The sequence below is a fragment of the Lissotriton vulgaris genome, chromosome 6 (assembly GCF_964263255.1).
Source record: "Lissotriton vulgaris chromosome 6, aLisVul1.2, whole genome shotgun sequence".
In the NCBI taxonomy this organism is placed as follows: Eukaryota; Metazoa; Chordata; class Amphibia; order Caudata; family Salamandridae; genus Lissotriton; species Lissotriton vulgaris.
In genome coordinates, this window is record NC_141694.1 from 1,452,009,578 (window position 1) to 1,452,030,942 (window position 21,365).

The 21,365-nt window shown below is 43.8% G+C and overlaps 1 protein-coding gene across 1 annotated transcript in view; it reads right to left on the bottom strand.

Annotated features, from left to right (window-relative positions):
- Positions 1 to 21,365, bottom strand: part of LOC147708987 (uncharacterized) — a 540,404-nt gene that overhangs the window by 10,237 nt on the left and 508,802 nt on the right. Inside the window, exon 19 of the mRNA XM_086927584.1 lies at positions 7,512 to 7,734. Coding sequence (XP_086783710.1) covers positions 7,512 to 7,734 — 223 coding nt within the window. The remainder of the gene's footprint in view (positions 1 to 7,511; positions 7,735 to 21,365) is intronic.

Here is a 21,365-nt window from a genome sequence, read left to right on the forward strand (position 1 = left end):
TTTTTTTATTAATTATGGATGCCTAGCAACATCTGTCTGAGGCAATGATGATACTAAGGGAAGGCAAGGTACAAGATGGTTTTTTTATTTAAACAAGCTATAGATATTAATGGGGACTTGTCTTTATAGGGTCTTTTTCCTTCCCCGGCACAATTCGTCTTGCATCATCATCATCTTGCAACAAACTCTTGTAATACATGGGATACATGTCACTCTTGGCGCCTTTTCTCCCCAATTATACAGTGCTCAGTGTTGGCCTACGGAAGTGTGTGCCAGTCTGCGATTGGCCATACCATGTATGTATGTGCTGCTTGGCTAAAAATGATAAGGTCCCAAAGCCTATTGGCTATGCCAGTGCTTGTTACCATGTGGAGTCCCCTCGTAGGCGAGCAGATTTGGTGAAATGTGTCAAGGTGATTACGTTTGGTGTTTTTTTTTTTTTTGGTTTATATTTTTTTATTGAATAGAGCAAAAGGTGAGCCAAAGGTACAAAACATGACAAACTTTAGAATTCAATAATCACAAATTTCCAATAAATTTCTCAAATAACAAACAAGAGATAAAAAAGTTAAAGAGTTAGAAGTGATATGCGAAGATAAAAGGAGGGTTCATCGAGATAGAAAAAGTCAGCCTACTACAGAGTTAAAACATTTCCCCCCCCCAGGACATTAAGTGCAAAATATGCAATTTATAAAGTGCATCAGCGAAAACGTGCAAAGCTGCAATAGAGTGCAAATGCAAAAGTGCCAAAAGTACAAAAGAGTACTATCTTTAAAAGTGCAAAGTGCAATCTAATATGGAAAAAGGTGCAAGTAAATGTAAATGTCCTGGAAATCAGATAGAAGGCTGTAAATGAGGAAACATCTCCTCACAATTCTCTTCACGAATCATCCTCCCTTTATTGCTTCTAGAGCCTCAAAATATTTCCAGTTCCTCTCAAATCTCCCAACAGCTCCCACTCTACCCGCATAAGCCTTTTCAAAATAACATGTTCTCCTCATTTTGTTGAACCATTTTAAGTGTAACGGAATCTCGCTGGACTTCCAGTTTTGAAGAATTAAGGAACGAGCAACTGCGCAAGAAATACATATAAATACCTCTTCTGCTTTATTAAACCTACTCCTATCTTTGCATATACCTAACAAGGCTACCTCTGCTGTTGGTAGAAGAGATTTCCCAATAGCCTGTTCGATATCAGCAAATATTCCCTTCCAGAAAGTTTCTAACTGGTGGCAAGAAAAAAAAATGTGATGCCATCCTCCCTGGCTACTAGCCATACATCTGAAGCATTTATTCTCAGCTCCGGGAAACATCCTTTCCAAAGCCTCCGGTGTATAATATGCTAACCAACGAGACAGAAAGCACATCCTTTTATAGTTGGCAGCTCGCAATGATCTATTCCCCAACTCACAAATGACCTCCCAATCCTTTATGGAAAAGTTACATTGTGTAGCTAGATTTATTTTCTCAAGATGACTGTCTACTAAAACATTTAGATTTGAGCAATGAAGCATCTTATACCAGTATCCGATACCTACAATCATTCTATCATACGAGGCTGTTAGTATGCTATTAGGGGGATTAAACAGGCCACTTATCTCTTTTCTAATAAAATTAACAATCTGCATATATTCAAAAAAAGTCGGATGTAATGAACCATTCATTCTAGCGGTTACCTCCTGCCAACTAATTACCCTGTTTTGGATTACAAAATGTCTTAGCTCTCGGAAGCCACAAAGTTCCCAAGATTTAATACGATTCAGTCTTAGTGGGAGGCCTATTTGAATACATTCTTAGATAATGAGAGCTATCAGTGCCATGTTTTCTGAAAAGGAGCGACATTCTTGAGGCATATTCTCTTAAAGTTTTATATCTGGACCTCTTTGGGAGCCTTGCGATTTTTAAAAAAACTGGAATTTGAGAGTCTACCTCTTGTAGCATTCTTGTAAGAAAAAAATTATCTCTTGTTTGATTATTCCTCAATAATCCTGCCAATATATCAAAAAATGCGGCTTCATAGTAGGTCCTTAAATGGGGTAGAGCTAAGCCTCCTTGTTCAGCTGGAAGTTGTAATACTGGAAGTTTAACTCTTGAAGTTTTGTTTCCCCATATAAAGCCTCTCAGCATTGTTTCGAGTTCTTTAAAAAATGTTAAATTAATTTTAATGGGCACGTTACTGAACAAAAAGATAAGTAAAGGCAACACCGACATCTTGATCAATGAGACCCTACCTATAATTGATAGTGGGAGAAGAAGCCAGTGATCTAAAAGGCTCTGAATTTTGTTCTTCATCCTGATATAATTCATAGAATAGAGCATATCATATTCGGTGGTGACATATATGCCCAGATATCTAATTGGGTCATTTCTTACAGCTTGGGCCTGCAGATCATCAGGGAGAAAATGAGGATCAGTGTTTAATGCAGGAACCTCAATTTTTTTTGGATTTACTTTATACCCCCCTATCTTTTCATAAATATTGAACTCTCTCATCAAATTTTCAATATTTTCTTTTATGGGTGATAGATATAAAATAATATCGTCAGCAAACAACTTTAATTTGGACATGCCAACTAATGGGGGCTGAATAGCCACGTTGTCCCTAATCATAATTACTAAAGGTTCGATAAAGAAAGTAAAAAGCAACGGGGACAACGGGCAGCCCTGCCTTGTGCCCCTGTTTACCTTGATCTTGCCAGCCTGTTTCATATTGATTATTACTTGGGCCGATACTCCCTTGTAGATGTTATAAAGCATCTTAATAATTGAGGCTGGAAAACCAAATTGACCGAGGGAGTAGAATAATGCAGCCCAATTCACTAAGTCAAACGCTTTTTCCGCGTCCATCATCAATATACAGGCTGGGGTCAAATTAATATTAAAGTAGTCCAATGCCTGGATTAGGAACTCGGTGTTTGCTGCCATATAGCGACCTGCAATAAACCCAGACTGGTCCTGATGAATGACCTCCTGAGCAGCAAAGACAAATCTCTCAGCCCATATTTTCATAAGGATTTTGTAATCCGAATTTAGTAGGCTAATCGGTCTGTATAAATTGACATCATACTGATTTTTATCTTTTTTAAGAAAACATATAATTGTAGATTTCTTAAACTCAGCAGGGACGTACCCGCCTAGCCTAACATAATTATATAACTTTTTCAAGGGAGTTGCTAATTCTCTAAAAAAGACCTTATAAAATTCTATTGGAAATCCGTCCTGGCCGGAAGCTTTTCCCCCTGAGATTGCCTTTATACAATTTTGTATTTCAGTGGTATTTATTTCCAGACTAATTTGATTAATCCGACTTTCGGAGATTTTGGGGATTTGTATATCTGCAAAATAGTCCTGGATCATTACATCCTCTACCTGGTACTCCGTAGAGTAGATTTTTTCAAAATGATTCAGGAAGATTTTTGAGATCTTGTCTCTATCCTCCTCCTCCAGCCCACTCTGGGGATCGCGAATTTTCACTATCAGTGAAGACTCCTGCTTTTTTCTGGTAGAGTTAGCTAATAGTTTCCCTACCAACTGGCTGTCTTCATAGACCTTTTGTTGAAAGGCTTTCGAGCTGTTAATCTCTTCCGCGACAAAATAATCCCGAAGAAGAGTTTTAGCCTGCTCTAGCTTGCTTGAATGATGTTGAAGCTGCAATGCATATTCCCTCTCTACGTCTGATTGAAGCATAGCTATTTTTAACTTTCTTTCGTTTGCCTTAGCGCTAGTATATGCAATAATCTGGGCGCGTACTGAAGCTTTGAATACGCCCCAAACAGAAAAGGGTTCAGCTGTATTATCATTTATTACAAAGTATTGTGTAATCCAATCTCTGAATTGTGAAACCCAGTCCTGGTTCTGTAAGAGGGTGCGATCCAGCTGCCACCTGGGGCGCATCTCATCCACTCCTCCCAATTCTAATTCTAATTCAATTCTAGCGTGGTCTGAAAATGGATTGCATCCAATCACAGCTCTTAAGATCAAAAACGATCCAGATATTAAAAAAAATCTATTCTGGATGCAGTCCGGAACCGGTTGGAATAGCATGTGAAAGATTCAATTTCAGCATTTCTATAACGCCACGGATCCCTTAATTGATATTCATGTAAGAGTGCTTCAAAAAACATTTTGTTTTGGGTTTTAGCTGTTTCTTTTTCTTGTTAGAAGTATCTCTTGACAGGTCTTGAATAAAATTAAAATCTCCTCCTAGAATTATCTGTCCTGGAACGCCCCTCAAAGATTCATAAATTTCTGACAGACCGGTAATATCGTCGTGGATGGGGCCATAATAGTTGACGAAATTTATAATTTTATTTTGCAGTTTGGCAACCACCCAGATCCACCTGCCCTTAACGTCTCTATGAACCTGGAGAATTTCCCAGGCAAGATCCCTTGAGAAGTAGATAGCAACCCCTCTCTGGGCCACCCCTGCTGATGAGAAAAATACTTTAGAAAAGTAATTAGGAATAAACAACTTCGGACTATTAGACTTCAAATGAGTCTCCTGAAAGAAGACCACCTGAGGTCTAATAAAAATTATCCATTTCAGCAACGCCCCATACTTCTGTTTGTTTAACATTCCGTTTACATTGATTGACAGGATATTACAAGTGTTACTTTTCATCTAAAAGAACATTTTATCACAGCTGCGTACCTATTAGAAAAACTAAGACTAGAGAAGTAACCATTGCTCATATTCTTTTTTACTGCATTTACCCCCACCCTCCCCAGGAATGTGGAAGTCCCCCTCCCTTCCACGCTGGCCACATTCCTCCCACTCCTTCTGATCTGGGTGTCCTTGTGTTACACCCTGAGTAACCCATGGATCTGTTACCGCCCCATGCAGATATTGTACATTATTCATGCAAGGGAAGAAAAGAAAAAAAAAAATAAGCAAGATCAGGCCCAAGTTAGATTTTCCCCTTTTCCGACCTAGCTCCTGAAGAAATCTCTTCCAGAAAAGAGTGAGCTTCTTCTATGTCCGTAAACAAATAGAATTTTCCTTTAACCAGGACCTTCAATTTTGACTGCTGCGCGATTGAGGCTTGAGCGCCATTTGCCTTGAATAAGTGTAAGATTTTTACAAATTCTTTTCTTCCTTTTGCCGCTGCTGCAGTCATGTCAGAGAAGATCCTACATTTTACCGTTTCTGATACTGCAAATTGACGATGTTGGAAAGCTTTTGATAGGATCTTCTCCTTGATCCTATAATCAGCAAAGTTCAAAAGAATAGTTCTTGGAAACGGAGAATTAGGGAAGCGCTGAGCCAGGACCCGATGGGCTCTTGTTATTGTCAGATCTCCCTCGAATTCAGGTAGGACTGTCTGGTGAATAAAAGAATCAACCCACTGAATGGGATCGGAGCCCTCTGATCCTTCTGGAACCCCTATGATCCTTAGATTAGACCTTCTAGAATGATTTTCGAGCTCCTCTAGCTTGTTTTCAAGGGCATTCTTCTTCTTCGCTGCCTCCTTTGCCTCTCCGGCAACCAGGTTAATTTGATCTTCGAGTGTAGAGATCCTCGTCTCTGCCTCCTGAAGTCTTTTTGGGATTCCCAGCATGGATTGCTCAAATTTATCCATTCTTAGTTGAAGGGCAGCTATCTCCACTTGCTGGTTATGTTTGATTTCTCGAATTTCATCTAGAATCAAGTTCAACATTTTGCGGATGCCCAGCTGATATCTTGCCTCTGAACTCTCTTCCAGACCCACAAAATTATCTTCCCCTACTGAAGGATTTATTGTAGCACCTGAATTGTTTTCGCCAGAGCACAACTGCACTTCATTCCCCTTTGTATTTGGGGCTCCCAATACCTCGCTTTGTTTAGCTGAAGACGAGGAACAGATTTGCGTGCAACCCGCCCCATTCAGAGTCTCTAGTGTGTTTCTAGAAGGTTGTAAAGCACTTAAAAGAAGAGGCACGGACATCTTGTCATGACAAATTGCTTTGGACGAGTCATTAGATAGTTCATTAGATCGTGCTATGTTGGCTGATGAGGCTGATAAAGGTATTGTGGTTGGTGAGGTGGCTGGAGCTAAGGCAACGGGGGATTGCGCAGAAAGAGACTTTGGAGTGTTTTTTTTTTCAAAAAGCGGATAGTCTTTAACCTCCTTTCCTCCTTTACCATTTTTATTTTTTACCTCTCTTACTTGAGGCGACATTTCCGGAACTGATTCTACAGTGCCGGCCAGTAATTCTACTTCCAGCTCTGGCTCTGGCTCTAGCTCAAGTTCTGGGTCTGACTGTACCACTAAGTCATTGCTCTCTTGAGAGTCTATCCCAGCCTTTTTTATCTCTTTGGGGTTAGGAGGAGTAGGCGATTCATCCTCCGAAGATTCCGGTAGCGTATCCCCGGCTGAGCTTTCCCCTCCTGCTTTACCTTTGCCTCTATCATTCTCCTTAGCTGCCTTGCGAGAGGACTTTTTAGCTTGGGCTAAGCGCGTTCTCGCTTTCTGACGGGCAGCCAGTTCGACTTTGCTGGTCTTCACAGCCTCCTCACCTTCCCTTTGAGGTTTGCCCATTTTCACTTATATATATATATATTTTTTTTTCTGTCAGTTTTTGTCCAAAAAAGCAAAAAAACTCCTTGTGCAGTCTTCTTTCCCCCCCACACCCGTTGTTACTCCCGGTGCTGTGGGTTCGATCCTCTTAACCAGCCACTTAGCAAGCCAGTTCTACAGGAAAAGATTTTCTTTAGAATCCTTTTTTTTTCCCCAGGGGGTATTTTTTTTAGAAGGCTCAGAAGGCTCACAATGTTAGATTCAGGGATACTGACAGCATTGACCCAGTAGCTGTAGCTGCAGACCCGGCTTTCAACCAGCAGGGCAGTACAGAGCAGTGATACAGTACATTACTCGGCAGGCATCAGTCTGTAGAAAACCCCCCGATGAAAATTAAAGAATTCTGCCCCGGATTCTAGAGGCTTGAAACTAGAAATACCTGGAGCCGTGAGCCGTCAGCCTCGAGCAAGCAACCTCGAGCAGGTGAGCAAAGAGAGGAAGGAGGCAGTGTCCAAGGCAGGCAGGCAGGCTGGAGCAAGCTGAGGGAGGCTGCAATGCCGGGACCCAGGAGAGCATCGAGCATCGAGCGGCAACTTGCATAAAAAAAAAATATATATATACTGCGACTCTCCCAGCGGTTTGCAGCAGACGTCCCACACCGCAAAACGATATGCTGTGATCTTTCTCAGCTAAAGCGATAGACGCCAGAGCAACAGCATCTCCCCGTCGTTGGCGCGGCGTTTCAAACAGCGATCTTGCATTCCGCCATTCAAAGGGGCGGGGTCACAGTCCACGTGTCACAGGAGGCTATGCGGAGGCGTGGAACTCTGCAGCCATCCCCAAAAGCCCTCTTTTTCTCTGGCGTGTGCACTCCAGGTGTTCTACAGTTGATGAGTTTGGTGTTGTACCATACAAGTTTACTCATTCACTTTTACTAAAAACTTGTGACCCTTTCTAAATACAAATCACTCATTTATGTTCTGTGCAAACCATTAAATTTGTCCGTGTACTTACCTAGGCCCAGGACTTTCCCATTTGCAATCATATTGGCGGGCAACCGAGGATCATCATACTTTTCATGTTTCATAAGTAGACGCACAATTTCTCCAGTGATAAAGGCATCATCAAATGTTTGTTCTTGGACCGGCTTGAGTGGAAATTTGCAGTACACATCCACAGCTGCCAAGGGGTCTGTTTTTAGAAGTATATCAGCCAGTTCAATGTAAGAATCATGTACCTAGGAAGAAATACAACATTAATAATGCAAACATTAACTAAATCAGTCTGTTCACATAATAAACACACTTTCTGAAAGCATGCAACAGAAGAAGGCACCAAATGAGAGAAGCACTAGTATCAAAACCATCAAGCTTTACATTCTTGTTAGTGTGCTATATTCTCAAAGACTTTGGGGGTCTATTTTGCTTTGCTTGAAGTGTTATCATGGATGTGATGATGCATCTCTTATGAATTACTTTTCTGAAACTTCTCTTGTGGACTCAGAAGGGTACAAGTTTATGCCTGATATATTAGTTTAATTGGTACTAGATATTCAATTAAATGTATGGAAATCGACTGGCATCTTCTCTCTCACCAGAAAGACTTCTAGAACTGGACATGTAAGAAATTGTCTATAAATTGGAAACCCCTTGGCCCAGATTTACTATGAGTTAGTGTCAGGGATGAACCACTTTGTGCAAAATCCTTTTTGGTGTTTACAAAGCCATTTTGCATGGCTTAGTAAATACAAAGTCATGCACAGCAATGCAAAGTGCTGCTTTGCGTTTGGTAGGATTTACATCAATGGAGTAAGGGCATTCTCATGCATCCACCTTATATTTTGGTGCAAACCAATATTTACAAAGACTTGTAAACCTGGGTTTGCGCCAAAATGGCACACCTACCCGACAGAAGTGTAAGAAGGAGAAATATTTTTTTATTTCGCCTTGTTACTACCTCTTTCTGGTGTGCTGCTTTCTGTTGCAAGGATAGACTGAGGAACATGCCTATAAAGACTGTTTTTGTGCAGGAAAGTATGCCATCCTGCAAAAATCAATCCTGCTTGTAGCGCAGGCACCCTTGCACTATTTTGCATGGGTGCTTGTGGTGGCGCTAGTCAGTGCACCGAGCAGGAGTGATCTAAATCTTTGTGAATATGAAGCATTTCTTCTCTCTTACTTTCATGCAACGCAGCACAGCAAGTTCCCTTGCTGTGCTCTGTGAAATAATAGTAAAAGGTGCCCTCAACTTACTATTCCTTGCATGCATCCTTAAAGTTACCTGCTATATATAGAGTTGCACAAATGAGCACCTATCAGCTCTGTGTAAAAAAGCATGTGTCTTCTAATCAGAATAAAACCTTTAATTGGGTAAAGAAAGACATCGTTGATGGCAATCTGTTAATATAGCAAGGAATCCACTCTGAGCACCACTCTAAATGCAGTAAACATGCTATTTCTCAATGACCATCTTCGACACTCCAGTGATGTCTTTTTCGAGGAAAGACGGGAGATTTAGGCGTTGTCTAGAAGCACTGAAGATCTTGGTTAAGCAGATTACTTGGTTCAGCAAGAGTACGTGTTGCACTTCAACTTTGCTTGCAGCATAACTTTTTAAGATGCTCTTATAAGGTTGCTGTGACTGGCCGGGGTGCAAATTTCTCATATTAATTGTGCCATGGAGATCTCCATACCCTCCATGGTATCTAACACAAGGTTAGTTAATATTGCACACCCCTTTTAACAAAACGAATTTAAATTCCTGCAAAGGGACTATGTTATCTTTAAGGTAATATATAACGTGATACCAAGCTAGTAATAGGCCAAACGACCTATATCATAGTCTCATGCAAAGGAATTTCTTTATGCTTCTACAAATTGAGGTTTGGAGGGCAAGGTTCTTTTCTTTATAAAGTAATTTTATTGTTTTGCACTTTCTCAATAGTAAGTGTTACAATTACATCCCTTCTCAATCATCCGCCCCGTTCCATTCTTTCTTATGACTTCCAGGAGTACCAGCTGCAAGTGGATGGGCAATGTACCCCATCAGTCATTGCAAAAATATTGTAATAATAGCTTCGATAATATAGATGGTGCTGGGGTGGTTCCAGTCCCTGGGGCACGTGAACATTAGCTAGTACAAATAATGTCTCAATCAGGGACAAAACATAAAACACTTAAAACACACCAAACCCAGTTGAGTCCAGCTGGAGGGCTGCCCAAAGAGCCAGTGGTCGTTACATCAAGGAGGTGTAAATGGCTTTGGAGATATCAGTCTATGGACGGGTGTGGCATAACAGGTATCAGGGTAAAATGTAAATATAAATATCCAGTATTTGTAAAGCGCGAACAATTACCCGAAGGTGTCAAGGCGCTGGGGGCCCTCGGTAAGATTAAGCGAGCTATTGCCCAGAGTCACATGGTTCTGGGCTGATCTGCAACCGGCACCAAGGATCGAACCGTGAGCCCCCGGGTTCCGGAGTCAGTTGCCTTGGCCGCTGCACCACACAGTACTATGGAGGATGGGTAGGGATCTAGCTTTACCCAACAGGGATCCTAATTCGTTCTCACTATCCTCCTCACTCTCTGAGGAGGCGGGTATCCTACCCATTCTATCTATTTTGGGGGAAATCTTGCACTATGGTGTGCTAGGCTTGAGCATGTTCCGCTGCTCTAAGGCGACGTTGCGCCTCTCTTTGGAGAGCTGCCTCCACGCGGTCTCCCCATTTGGAGGACAAGGTTCTTGAATGAGATTTATTCATTTCTATTTTAGACCCAGGTTTTATGTACAGATTGAAGGGTCAAAAGGGTTGCTGTGCAATCCTCATCTAAGACTCATACATTCACTTTAGCTCGTATGGAAGGTCACCATGGCTGCCCATCCATTATCTTATTGGTCAATAGTAATGCAGCAGGGATCCTACTCAGGTTCTCACTGGTTCTTTCACAGAGGAAGGTGAGCCAGGTGTTGACAATCTCGCCAACCTCGGATTCAAACAGCTCGTGACAACTCCCACCCACGCCGCCGGACACACGCTGGACCCCATCTTCTCCGCAAGCCTTTACGTCTCCTTCAACCACACCACGAACCCCATTGGACGGACCACAGATGCGTCCACTTCACTTTCAAGAAACCTACCACACACCACCGCGCCCAACAGTTGCCACGCCGCTGCTGGGGCAAGGTCACCAATGACCATCTGACAACCACCCTTGCCCTGAAACCACCCGCCGACCCCATCGACCCCGACACCGCTGAGACCAACCTCAAACAGTGGATCAACGACTGCGCCAACGCCCTCACCCCTCTCAAGATCTCCACCACCAACCACACCAACAAGAAAGCCGCCTGGTTCACCGAAGACCTCCGGACATCCAAGCGCACCTGCCGGAAGCTGGAGAAGAAATGGCTCCACGACCGAACCCTAGACAGCCACACAGTCCACAAGAACGCCACCCGCAGACACCACCAACTCATCAGGACCACCAAGAGGACCGCCTTCAAGGACCGCCTAGACAACAACACACACAACACCAAAGAGCTCTTCAGCATCGTGAGAGAACTCTCCAACCCCAGCTCCAACACCAACGACATTCCTCCATCACAGGTCCTGTGCGACTCCCTGGCCACCTTCTTTCACCGCAAGATCACAGACATCCACAACAGCTTCAACTCCGACACCCCCAAACCCACCACCGAGACTATCACCCCCGCGACCCCCACCCGCTCCAGCCAACTGACTGCCTGGTCCTCCGTCAGCGACGAAGACACCATCAAAACCATGAACTCCATCCACTCCGGATCCCCATCCGACCCCTGCCCTCACCACGTGTTCAACAAAGCCAGCACAAACATTGCGCCCCACCTCCGGAAAGCAATCAACATTTCCTTAGAGACAGCAACCTTCCCGGAAAGCTGGAAGCACGCCGAGATCAACGCCTTACTGAAGAAACCCAAGGCGGACCCCAAGGACCTCAAGAACCTCCGGCCCATCTCCCTGCTCCCATTCCCGGCAAAAGTGACAGAGAAGATCGTCAACAAACAACTCACCCGCTACCTCGAAGACAACAACATCCTGGACCCTTCCCAATCCGGTTTTCGCAGCAACCACAGCACAGAGACCGCCCTCATCGCTGCCACCGACGACATCAGGATCCTGATGGACAAGGGAGAAACAGCCGCCCTCATCCTCCTAGACCTATCAGCAGCCTTCAACACGGTCTGCCACCGCACCATATCAGCACGCCTCCATGACGCCGGAATCCAATAGAAGGCCCTGGCCTGAACCACATCCTTCCTCTCCGGCAGAACCCAGAGCGTCCGCCTCCCACCCTTCCGCTCAAAAACCACCGAGATCATCTGCGGCGTCCTTCAGGGATTCTCCCCCAGTCCGACGCTGTTCTATGTCTACATGGCACCACTCGCCCACGTCGCATGACAACATAGCCTAATCTTCATCTCCTACGCCGACGACACCCAGCTGATCATCTCCCTCACCGAAGACCCCCACACCGCCAAAGCCAACCTCCACAGAGGAATGAAGGCCGTTGCCGACTGGATGAAGGACCGCAGACTGAAGCTGAATTCAGACAAGACGGAGGTCCTCATCCTCGGACCCTTCCCATCAGCCTGGGACGACTCCTGGTGGCCCACATCACTAGGCACTGCCTTGAAACCCACCGACCACGCACGCAACCTGGGGGTCATCCTCGACTCCGCCCTCTCCATGACCAAGCAAGTCAGCGCCGTCTCTGCGTCCTGCTTCAACACCCTCTGAATGCTCCACAGCATCTTCAAATGGACCCCCCCCCGACACGAGAAAAACCGGCACCCAGGCCCTCGTCACCAGCAGACTCGTCTACGGGAACGCTCTCTCCTCAGGAACAAGAACCAAGCTCCTGAGATGACTACAACGTATCCAGACGCCTCGGCACGACTGATCCTTGACATCCCCCGACGCAGCCACATCACAGCCCACTTGGGAGGCCTACACTGGCTCCCCGTCAACAAGAGGATCACCTTCAAACTCCTCATCCACGCACACAAAGCGCTACACAACACCGGACCCACATACCTCAACGACCGACTCAGCTTCCACCCCCCCACCCACAGCCTCCACTCGGCCAGCCTCGCCCTCGCCTCAGTTCCTTGTACCTGAAAGACCACCGCCGGTGGCAGATCCTTCTCCTACCTCGCTGCCAAGACTTGGAACGCTCTCCCTACCAGCCTACGACAGACCCAGGACCTGCTGGCCTTCAGAAGACTTCTCAAGACCTGGCTCTTCTATCAGTAGAAGCGCCCCCCCCCCAGCGCCTGGAGACCCTCACGGGTATGTAGCGCGCTTTAGAAATGCAGTGATTGATTGATTGATTGGTCGATATGCCGCCAAGTAAGTTGATTGCTGATGAAACACACCTAAACAGTCACTCTTCTATAAGTGCATAAGACAGAAGACCACCTCACAGTCATTAAAATGTTTTTGTTTCTGATGTTTCCAACTTTATAAAAGTTGTGGACCCGTTAAAAATGTAAAAAGCCTTCTAACATCTGGCCCTTTTTTCAAATATTAATGGCAAACATTGTAGGGTCATTCTTGATAAGGTATATGTGGATATCCATAGGTGCCGTCTGTAAGTATGAAAATATCATAGCGATGAGATCAAGTTCTGAGGTCTTCCACCACTTAGATTTGGTGCCATCCTTGTCTGGCTTGGAATCTCTTACAAACAGGAATTTGGGCAAAGATGGGAATTCTGACTAGTGCAGTAAATATCACACTTTGCATTTTTCCTGACTGATTTCAGTACCAAAAAACTTGCTACATTTATCAGTGCAAACGTATTGAAATGGGCAGAAAACAGTATGTCTCTCCTCAATCTGCTTAATATGTACTTTGCCACCTTCCCTCAAGAAGATGTGTGTAGTGTGTTTCCATTTAAGGAGAATACCCTTTTTACTGCAGCTACCGCTGTGATGTACCATTTCTAGAGTAGCGTTCACATCTTTCTCTTGATCTGTGAACTGATCAGTATATAACAATTTGTACTGAAACATTGATTTTACTTTCATCTTATTTTCATTAAACATGCATATCGAGGACCAGACTCTTCAAATCCTTGATAGGAGCACAATGCGTTCAGCAACAAGTTTGTGCCTCTCCAATTTTTTCAACATTAATTCAGGGTAAACCTCTGTGCAATGTTCGAGATATAGGCAGGCACGATGAAGTATATTTTACAAGTAAAGCACAAAATGTATGCACGTGGGTTTTCTGTTCTAAGATTTGCCAATGTCTAACCATCTGTCCTTCATAAGAAAAATGTCAAGATCTGATTCTAAGTGTATTTCCTTAACATGTGAAAATAGGTTTCTTTCCCTAGCTGCATAGAGAACTGTGAGACTTTTTCTAACCATTTGAAACCCATTACACAACCCAACTAAAATGCTAACAAGGTTAAAAATGAGTGAAGAAACGTGTGAGTGTTTTAAAGAATATAATGAAAGAAGGATGGAAATTTTGGGAAATTGGAAAGATGCAAGAGAGATTAAATTGCAAATAAAGGCTGAAGAGAAATGTAGAATTTCGAAAGAGTACTTTAGGTTAAGGACTGAACAAATAAGAAAAGGAGCGTTTTGAATAGTACAACAGAGATCTCTATCTCAGAGTAGTACTTCAGTTGAACTATTACAAGAGAGTGAGTACGAAAAAAAGTTATGTGTTTGATGATAGGTAAAGACAATATATTGAGAAGAATTTATTATGTCTGTGGTAAGACTGCCTATTTTAACCTACCACATAATTGATTAGGAAGCTGCTATCTTACTTTGGTTGTCCCTCGGGTTTTATCAAGTAAATGAAATGAGACATGACTGCTGCCGTTGGTTTGAAAAGTGCAAAACATAGTTTCAGACAATTTGTGTTAGATGTACTTGTTTCTATGATTACGTCTGTTGGTGTGCTTTCAATTATGTAAAAATTAGGGAGTTGTCTGTTTGTAGATTGTCTCGTTTTTAACACTGCTGGAGCTTTAAGTCTTATTAATGATGAGTTAATGGTTATGCATACTATGACCATGCAGAATCGTCAAACATTAGACATTTTGCTCACAAAAGAGGGCCGAGTCTGCCTAGTATTGAAGGTTTACCAGTGCTGCACCTTCATCCCCAAGAATACTAAGCAAATTAATTAATATATAGGTAATACCACTAATGTTTCACGTGAGGTGAAGGCTCTCTAAGAGAGTTTAAGTGAATCTGTCAGGTCCATGCCAGTTTCAGGTTCAAAATCCACTTCAGCACCAGTTTACAAGGTCCGCAGTAACCCTTTGCCTAAGCTTTCAATTTGGAGTTGGAGTCAGAGGCAGGCCCAAGCTAGTAACCGGAATGATTGGTTGGATACGCTTCCTGATTGTTCCGTCTAGATTCCAGGTTAGCGCTCTAGTTTTTCTTTATGGTCCGCCATTTCGTGCGTTAGCACCTATTATGCAGCGCACTTCAACTGACATAATCCTGGCGGTTAGACGTTCTGAAGTTAGCTCCAGTCACAAGTGTATTTTCCCAGCAGTATTCTTGGCAGTTCCGCCTTCTGGGAGTTTCCAGCGTTGAACTTCAGCTACGTGGTCAGGTATTTTGGACTGCCACGGCTCTCCGCCCGAAGCTCCGCATCTCTGAGGTGTTCCGTGGAGTTCGGTCGGGAGCTAGCAGGTGGTTGTCATTCCTCAAAGCGCAATTTTGGAAAGCATTCCTCACCGCTCAGAGTCAGTGTGAAAGAGCGGTAAGGAGTTTAGCATTTTTTAGTCTCGAGAGGCATAAGGTTCCATTGGCATAAATGCTGTCTTGTAAAACGCATTGAGGCAGAAGTCAGCTAAGCAGCAGTATCTTGGACAACCAATTTTCTGAATAAACAAGAGTAGCGCTCAGTACTGAACTTTATTGTAAGGAAGCCTTAATCCTATTTAGTCAAGTACAGACAGCTACATGGTAACTTCGTAACCAGAAGCATTAAGCGTTTTTTCTGTGAAGTTAACAGTCTACGCCCTGTGAATAGAGAGCAGTTTGAAACATCATTATTAAAGCACTTCTTCAGCACGGAATGAGCAAAATCAATCAGCTGCAAGTATATAGGAGTATCTCATATATGCATATAGTGAATACTTTTATTTACCACCGCAACAAGACTCTATATTCAGCATAGACTCATTCACTGAATAGCATTCTACAATCTGCAGATAAGACTTTAAAAATACAGTTTGCAGATAATCATTCTAAAGAGAGAGGCTCAACTCCCCACAGTCACAGGTATTTAGAGTAAAGGTTTGCAGAGAGTCACATTCCAAACTGAGTTGCTTGAACTGTTGTAATCGTTTGTTAAATGTTTACAGGTGTACTCCAGCTTCCCGAATTCGAGAGGTAGCAGTAGAAGACACCAGTGTGGCAGTCTCTCTTGTTATCCACTTCCCCTTTCCCTTCCATTCCTGGGCTTGGAGTATTCCGGGTGCAGGGGTGTTTGGGAATCTGGAAATATTCAGCTTTGAAGCCTTGGTCATCCGCTCCCACGGAATCAGGAAATTCAGGTACTGCCTCTGACAGATTGAAGTGCCAGAACTTACCTTCCGTCCGAGCGAGATGGCTGAAGGTTTAGACGTCAAGGCTTTGGCTTCAATTTTAGAGGGGTTACAGAAACAGTTGAGTGAAACTAGGGAGGAGGTAAGGAAGTCCAATCAGGAAGCAAGTTATTTGCGTCGGAGGATAGATGAACTTTCTGTGAGTTCAAGTCCAAATTTTGGGAGTATCAAGCCACAAACCTATACTCCTTCTCCCTCTTCCTCTTCTGAGTTAACTACTCAGGTAGTGCATGCCATGTCCCCCACTATTCCGTTGGCCCCCCCGAGAGATTTCAGGGAGATCCCCATAAGGCACAGATCTTTCTTACTCAGTGCTCCTTGCATTTCCTTTATAAGCCCATTCTATTCAAGGAGGATCAGTCTAAAGTGGCGTTTGTGCTGTCCTTCCCGAGTGGGGATGCTGCAGCGTGGTCCTTGCCTCTGGTTTCTTCTAATGATCCGGAGTTGTACAAGTTTGAAGACTTCAAGGCTGAATTTTTGCGTATCTTCGATCGAAGAACTATTTCTCAGACCACGGATAACGAGTTATTGGATTTGAAGCAAAGAAATAGGGATCTGGTGGCGTACCTGGCGCAATTCAACAAGTTGATCGTAGAAACCAGTTGGCCAGAGGCTAAGAGGGTGGCAATTTTTTACAGAGGTTTGAATGATGAGTTGAAGGATGGATTGGCTCAGATTCCAAAAAGGCCAACAGATGTATCAGAACTTTTAGATCTAGTACTTCAAATTGACCAGCGGCAAGCAGAAAGACGTAACGAACGTCGGAAGGAAGTCAGAATCCTCCCACCGCGATTTGATCATGTTAGGTCAGAATCAGTCAAGAACCAAGAAGGTCATTCCAGTGAAGAGCCAATGCAAGTTGGAACAATCCGCAATCCTCTTACTAAGGAGGAAAGAGAAAAGAGGCGTCTGGGTAAGCTATGCATGTATTGTGGACAGTCGGGCCATTTTGTAAAGGAATGCCCAAAGAAACCAAAGACCAGTTCGTGGGTAAAAGACAAGCTCCACCAGTAGACGGAGTTGCACTGGTGGGAGCAAGTGGAGAGACAACTCCTAAACCACAATTTTTGGCAAATACCTTACAATCTGCAGCCCTCCATTTGATTTTATCCAGTAAAATTTCTTTTGGAGAAGCTTGAATGGAAGAAGTTTCCGTCATGATAGATTCGGGGGCAACGAGGAACTTTTGTGACATTCAGTTTGCCAAGTCTTTAGGAATTCAGTTTGAAAAGAAGCTAAGACCTAAACCAGTTTGGGCCGTGGACGGCACCAATTTATCCTCGGGACCCATAGTCTTTGATACTGAAGTGATAAGTGTTGGGTCCGGGAGAACATCCGAGTTATATCAGTTTTAATCTAATTGATGCTCCTCAGTTCCAGCTCATTCTAGGACTGCCCTGGCTCATGGAGCATAATCCACAGATTGATTGGTCAAGACGCACTGTGGAAATTAATTCGGACTTTTGCCATGAGCATTGTTTCCAGTCTTTATCTGAGGCCCCGAGATCCACCATGTCATCTAATTTGGCTAATCAAACCCAGATGATATGCGCTTTGGAAGTTCCAGAAATCCCTGATGAATATCAAGATTTGAAGGAAGTTTTCAATGAGAAAGAAGCTCGAAAATTACCGCCTCATCGGGAGTATTACTGTCGGATTGAATTAGAGCCGGGAGCCTCTTTGCGGTGCAGTCGAATTTACGCATTATCTGAACCAGAGAATGTCCACCTGAAACAGTATATTGAACAAAATTTAGCTAATGGTTTCATTCGGCCGTCCCAATCCCCAGTGTCGTCACCTCTGTTCTTTATTCCTAAAAAGGATGGAAACTTGAGGACCTGCCTTGACTATCGGGCATTAAATCTAGTCACCAAAAAGAATCGCTACCCGTTACCATTCATTTCTGAACTCCTCGATCAGGTCAAGGATGCTTGTGTATATACCAAATTGGATTTACGAGGGGCCTACCATTTGGTTCGCATGGCTGAGGGTGAAGAATGGAAGACCGCATTTCGAACCCGGCTGGGGTTGTTTGAATACCAAGTGATGCCCTTTGGGCTATGTAACGCCCCAGCAGCTTTTCAGCATTTTGTTAATGATGTGCTTCGAGAGTTCCTTGACCGATTTGCCGTTGTGTACATCGATGATATCCTCATTTTTTCTAACAGTCTAGAGGAGCATGCGTTTCACGTACGTGCCATTTTGGAGCGGCTGTTGGAGAATCAATTGTTTGTGAAATTGGAAAAGTGTGTTTTTCATTCGTCAAGAGTGGAGTTCTTGGGCTTCATACTTTCTCCGGAGGGAGTCTCCATGGATAATTCTAAGCTTCAGGCAATCAAAGCGTGGCCAGCTCCCACGTCTGTGAAGGAGATACAAAGCTTTTTGGGATTTGCACATTTTTACCGGCGCTTCATTCTGAATTTTTCGGAAAAAGTGAGTCCAATCACTCGGCTACTTAAGAAAGATGTGCGGTTGAATCTGAGGAGGCCGTTCAGCTATTAAAGGAGGCTTTCATTTCTGCTCCAGTTCTGCAACATCCCGATTTGAAGGAACCTCTTTTTCATAGAAGCAGACGCGTCCAATCTGGCGATTGGAGGAATTCTGTCTCAACGTCAGAAAAACACGGGTCAGCTCCATCCAGTGGCCTATCATTCCCGAAAACTGTCACCTGCAGAGGTCAATTATTCAATTGCGGATAAAGAACTTTTGGCTGTGAAGGAGGCCTTCAAAGTTTGGAGACATTATTTGTTTGGAGCGAAACACGTGATTACCGTTTTCACGGATTATCGGAATCTGCAATTTTTAAAATCTGCCCGAACACTCACTCCTCGACAACTTAGGTGGTCTCTCTTTTTTGAGGACTATGATTTTGTTTTGACCTATAAGCCTGGATCTGCAAATGGAAAGGCGGATGCTCTTTCTCGTTTGAGTTTGGGTGAAGAATCTGTTGCCAAAGTGGAGGGTTTTATCATTCCTGAGGAAAAAATTGTGGCCATCACGGTCAAGGATGAGTTGGGAAATCGGATCAGTGAAGAATTTTCAAAGAAGGAGTTTTCAAATTGGGAAATGGAAGGTCCTGATCGACAAGTGAAAGATGGGAAACCATTCTTACAAGGAAAAATGTTCGTCCCAAGTGAAGGTCTTAGAAAAGAAGTCATTCAGCAGTTTCATGATCATCAGTTGGCAGGACATAAAGGAGCCATAAAGACTTTGGAATTGATTAAGAGAACATTTATTTGGTCAGGCATGGACGCTCAGGTGAGACAGTACATCGCCACTTGTGAACAGTGTGTTAAGAGCAAAAGTTTGAGACAATACCCGCAGGGTCTCCTTATGCCCCTGCCTGTAGCCCCTTCCCCTTGGCACACCATATCTATGGATTTCATAGTGGACTTACCATCCAGTCAGGGATACTCTGTGATTTGAGTGGTGGTAGATCAGTTTTCCAAAATGAGTCACTTCATTCCTCTTAAGACACTACCTACTGCATCTCAGTTGGCCACTCTGTTTATCGAACACATAGTAAAATTGCATGGAATTCCCAAAGTGGTCATTTCTGATCGTGGAACGCAATTTTTTTCCCGATTCTGGAAATCTTTCTTAAAGGGGTTGGTGGTTGACTCTCGTCTGTCCACTAGTTATCATCCAGAAACTGATGGACAGACAGAAAGTGTAAATCAGGACCTGGAACAATAGCTCTGCATGTACTTAATGGATCAGGAAGGGGATTGGCCTTCTTTGTTGAGCACTTCAGAGTTTGCTTATAAAAATTCAGTCCATTCTGACACTGGGTTTTCCCCGTTCTTTCTGAATTCTGGTCGCCATCCCAATATGTTGGTTGGAAGGGTGGATGTAGAAGTCCTAGCAGCGGAAGTAGTGATTCGAAATTTGCAAAGATCCTATCAGATTGCCTCCTCTAATCTCTGTAAGGCCAAGGGGGCTTATAAGGTTCAGGCAGACAAGAAGCGAAGAGAGAGCCCAATCTATGAGCCAGGGGATAAGGTTTGGATTTCCACTCGACACATGCGGTTGAGTGGGAATCGAAAGTTCCAACCGAGATTTGTGGGTCCAAATTCAGTGATTCGAATGGTAACTCCAGTGAGTGTAAGAATAGCACTGCCAAAGTCTTTGAAATTCCACCCTACTTTTCATGTCGCTTTGATTAAACGAAACCCACCCAATTTCCGACAAGTTCTTCCACCAGCTCCCATTCAAGTTCAATCCACTGAAGAATTTGAGGTCAAGAGGATTCTAGATTCTAAATGGAGAAGAGGGAGATTATTTTACTTAGTGGACTGGAAGGGTTATGGTCCTGAGGAACGGTCATGGGAACCCAGTAGCTATCTGCATGCTCCAAGATTGGTCTCAGAATTCCACAAGACTCATCCGCAGAAGCCCAGGGAGGGGGCTTTGGTGTGGGGTACTGTCAGGTCCATGCCAGTTTCAGGTTCAAAATCCACTTCAGCACCAGTTTACAAGGTCCGCAGTAACCCTTTGCCTCAGCTTTCAATTTGGAGTTGGAGTCAGAGGCAGGCCCAAGCTAGTAACCGGAATGATTGGTTATATACGCTTCCTGATTGTTCCGTCTAGGTTCCAGGTTAGCGCTCTAGTTTTTCTTTATGGTCCGCCATTTCGTGCATTAGCACGTATTATGCAGCGCACTTCAACTGACCTAATCCTGGCGGTTAGACGTTCTGAAGTTAGCTCCAGTCACAAGTGTATTTTCCCGAGTTAGTTTTTCCTAGCCAGCAGTATTCTCGACAGTTCCGCCTTCTGGGAGTTTCCAGCGTTGAACTTCAGCTACGTGGTCAGGTATTTTGGACTGCCGCGGCTTTCCACCCGAAGCTCTGCATCTCTGAGGTGTTCCACGGAGTTCGGTCGGGAGCTAGCAGGTGGTTGTCATTTCTCAAAGTGCAATTTTGGAAAGCATTCCCCACCGCTCAGAGTCAGTGTGAAAGAGCGGTAAGGAGTTTATGATTTTTTAGTCTCGAGAGGCATAAGGTTGCATTGGCATAAATGCTGTCTTGTAAAACGCATTGAGACAGAAGTCAGATAAGCAGCAGTATCTTGGACAAACAATTTTCTGAATAAACAAGAGTAGCGCTCAGTACTGAACTGTATTGTAAGGAAGCCTTAATCCTATTTATTCAAGTACAGACAGCTACATGGTAACTACGTAACCAGAGGCATCAGGCGTTTTTTCTGTGAAGTTAACAGTCTACGCCCTGTGAATAGAGAGCAGTTT